General features: G+C 39.2%; 1 protein-coding gene across 1 annotated transcript; it reads right to left on the bottom strand.

The window, feature by feature from the left end:
- Nucleotides 1-1,184: 1,184 nt before the first annotated feature.
- On the bottom strand, nt 1,185-1,745 carry LOC143888933 (uncharacterized). Its single transcript, XM_077393312.1, has one exon. It carries the CDS (start codon nt 1,743-1,745, stop codon nt 1,185-1,187), a length of 561 nt encoding a protein of 186 aa, XP_077249427.1.
- Between the last annotated feature and the right edge of the window lie 1,520 nt (nt 1,746-3,265).

Genomic DNA, 3,265 nt, shown 5'->3' with positions numbered 1-3,265 from the left:
AAGAGTCTTGATTCTCTTGTTCAACTGGTTTTCTACTTCATTCTTGAACTCTTTGAACTTTTCAAAGGTCTCAGACTTTCGTCGCATTAGATCCAGGTAGCCGTACCTTGAATGGTCATCCGTGAAAGTCACGAAGTAGATAAACCCTCCTCTCGCAGGATGAGAAAAAGGACCACAAACATCCGTGTGGATAAATTCCAGTACACTTTCGGCTCTTTCACTTTTGCCTTTGAAAGGAATTTTGGTCATTTTGCCTTGGAGGCATGGTTCACAAGTTGGAAAGGGTTCCACTTGCATAGAATCCAATGGACCATCTTTCACTAACCTAGTGATCTGCTCTAGGCTAATATGACCTAATCGAAGGTGCCAAAGGTGTGTTGGAATTATTGTGTTCCTTGCCCTTTTGAGGTTTGGAACACTAACACTTTGAATATTCTTAATATTGCTTATGTTTTCTAAGGCATCTATTAAGTACAAACCATTTGCCATTGTACCTCTCACTATAGAGGAATTTTCCTTTTTAATCAAAACAGAAGTTTTATTAAAATCTACTGAATAACCATCAGTAATAAGTTTAGAAACAGAAATCAAATTCCTTCTAATGGAAGGTACATAAAGACAATCTTTTAATAATATATATTCGCTAGAGAACGCCAAAACGCAATCACCTACAGCTTGGACTGCAACCGTTGCATCTGTTCCAACCTGTAGGTAGAGCTCGCCCTCAGTCACCCTTCTAATTTTCCTGAATGCCTGCAAAACATTGCATATGTGTGAGGTCGCACCTGTATCAACACACCAGGAAAAGACAGGACCAATCATATTGGTTTCAGCAACAAAAACTTGCAACATACCTTGAGAAGGTTTGTCGCCTTGCTTGCTTGCTAAGTAGGTCCTACAGTTGTGTTTCCAATGCCCAGTCTTGCCACAGTGGAAGCAAGCATCGTTGCCTTTGGTTGACTTTTTCTTAAAGGTTTTCTTGTTCTTGACCACATGAACCTTTTTCTTGGAGGCTTGGCCTTTTCTTTTCCCTTTTCCCTTACCTTTCAGCTTGGGTGCTGAAGGTACACTACCTTCTGCTAGGAAAGCACTTTTCTTATTCTTTTTCTGCAGGTCCTCTATTGATTGAAGATGATTCAACAGTTCTGTCAACGTCATTGACAACTTGTTCATGTGATAGGTCATCACGAACTATTGAATGATGAAGAGAGGGAGGACAGAACAATATCTACATGTGTTTCAGCATCCATGATGGCACCCAAGACATCGAGTTCATTAAGGAAGCCCATCATTTTCAAAACATGATCTCTTACTGGGGTTCCCTCTACCATCTTTGTGGAAACTAGACCTTTGATCGCAATCATTCTAGCACTGCGACTGTGCTCTCCAAACATCTCCTTGAGATTTAGCATTATATCAGAGGCAACTGCCATTCCAACATGTTGCTGTTGCAACACATTGGACATGGAGCCAATGATATAGCATTTTGCCAATTCATTATCATCAAGCCATTTCTGCTTTCTGTCCCTTTCAGCTTGGGGAGCATCAGGACCAGGCAATTCAGGTTCACCAGTGGTCAGAATCCAATAAACCTTAGCGGCTGTGAGCACCAGTATTAAGTTCCTTCTCCAGTCTACGTAGTTTGGGCCAGTCAACTTATTATCATCAAGAATCTTAGCTAATGGGTTGAAGGAAGCCATCAAATCTATAGCAAAAGAAAAATTATATGTCAGCATAACAACCATCTCATATTACATTAGTTTCATGATTCCATCGGATCTGGGTTTTCGATCTACGATGGTTTTTCCCATTGTGTGTCTCATTCACGAGCCCCTCAACCTCGTGAATCAAGAGAAATCGACGATTTCTCCAATGGACATTGGAAACTTATTCATAAAACTTTTGAATAAGTGGATTCTTCTAATCCATTATGTCTTACATAATATCCAGTTCGTTTTTGGCCTCCAAGCATCGTGGTATGTTTATCCTTTGGGCATCAATTCCCTTTGCTTGGTTAAGTTATACCCGTCGCCTCAGAAACTAATGCAAATCTACAATGGCTTCTGCTTTGGCATATGACCACTGCATTTTGCACATTTCCCTTATCCATGTAGGAATCTAATGGTTACTCTAGTCTAAATAATAGAATCAGCTTCTGCTTTGGCATATGACTGTTCTACCCTTTTAGACTAGCCAACCATTAGATGGCTATGGAAGGCCATGGAGTTTAATCATTTCAATTCAAGCTCCATTCACAACTTAATATTAATTAAGAGGGTAATATCCTTTGGAAGTGTTAGATTATTACATGCATGTCGTAAATAACAACCATCACATGGGAAAAGTAAACATATATGATCCATCATAAAGCAAACATCCATCACATGTAAGCATCCAACCAAAGCATGGAAATAGTCACAAACACATCCATAAGCTCAATTAGGTATTTTGGATTATAGGGATCCTCCCACTGACCTTATTTGAATAAGGGAATCCCTACAATGCCATGTTACCAAATTGAAGGTGAATTTGGGCAACTTAATGCTTTTGCACAAGGGCAAATCCGCCGACCTCAAGGCGAATTTTCCAAGGGGTAAAAGTCTGAAATTTGCCTCAAATAATAAGGCAAACAACATCATCAACATCATCGTGCTAGTTCTCCTTGATTGAATAGAACACTGCCTCCATCCGCCAGACCATCTGGAGCATCTCCATGCCACGGTTGATACGATCTATCCGCCATCTCCAAGAGAGCGATCTCATCATTTTATGGTCTTCAATAAACATGAAAATAACTACTCTAGAGACCTATATAAGCCTAGGTAATTTATACATCATGATAAAAATCTCCATGGGAAACCAGTCGTCCGCCCAACTGCCCAGAGGGAGTGAATCCATAAAATTAAATTAAATACATTGTGGACTTTAATCATTACATACCATTAAATATGAAAAGAGAACACATCAGGACATCCACAAATAAATAACCCATGAATCTTGTTCATGAATAGAGGTCCAACATCCCTTTTTGCCCAAATTCACCATTGGTGATTGATTCGCACTTAAAACAAGTTAATCAATTTTTAATTAACAAGCCATGGCACTGATTTCTATGAAAGCATGTTATAAACCATTTTTTAACATCAGATAAATCACCATAAAATTTTCATGCAAAAACAAATCCGTTTGGTTGAGAAAAACACAAAAAGTTGTATACCAGGAACACTTCCGAATAGCTTGACCTTCCGAACAACTTTCAGTGGGA

The sequence above is a fragment of the Tasmannia lanceolata genome, unplaced genomic scaffold (assembly GCF_043159265.1).
Source record: "Tasmannia lanceolata isolate RefF3 unplaced genomic scaffold, GAP_Taslan_0.1 ptg000012l, whole genome shotgun sequence".
NCBI classification, from domain to species: Eukaryota; Viridiplantae; Streptophyta; class Magnoliopsida; order Canellales; family Winteraceae; genus Tasmannia; species Tasmannia lanceolata.
The sequence above is the reverse complement of the archived record's forward strand: the minus strand, read 5'-3'. Positions and strand labels throughout refer to the sequence as shown.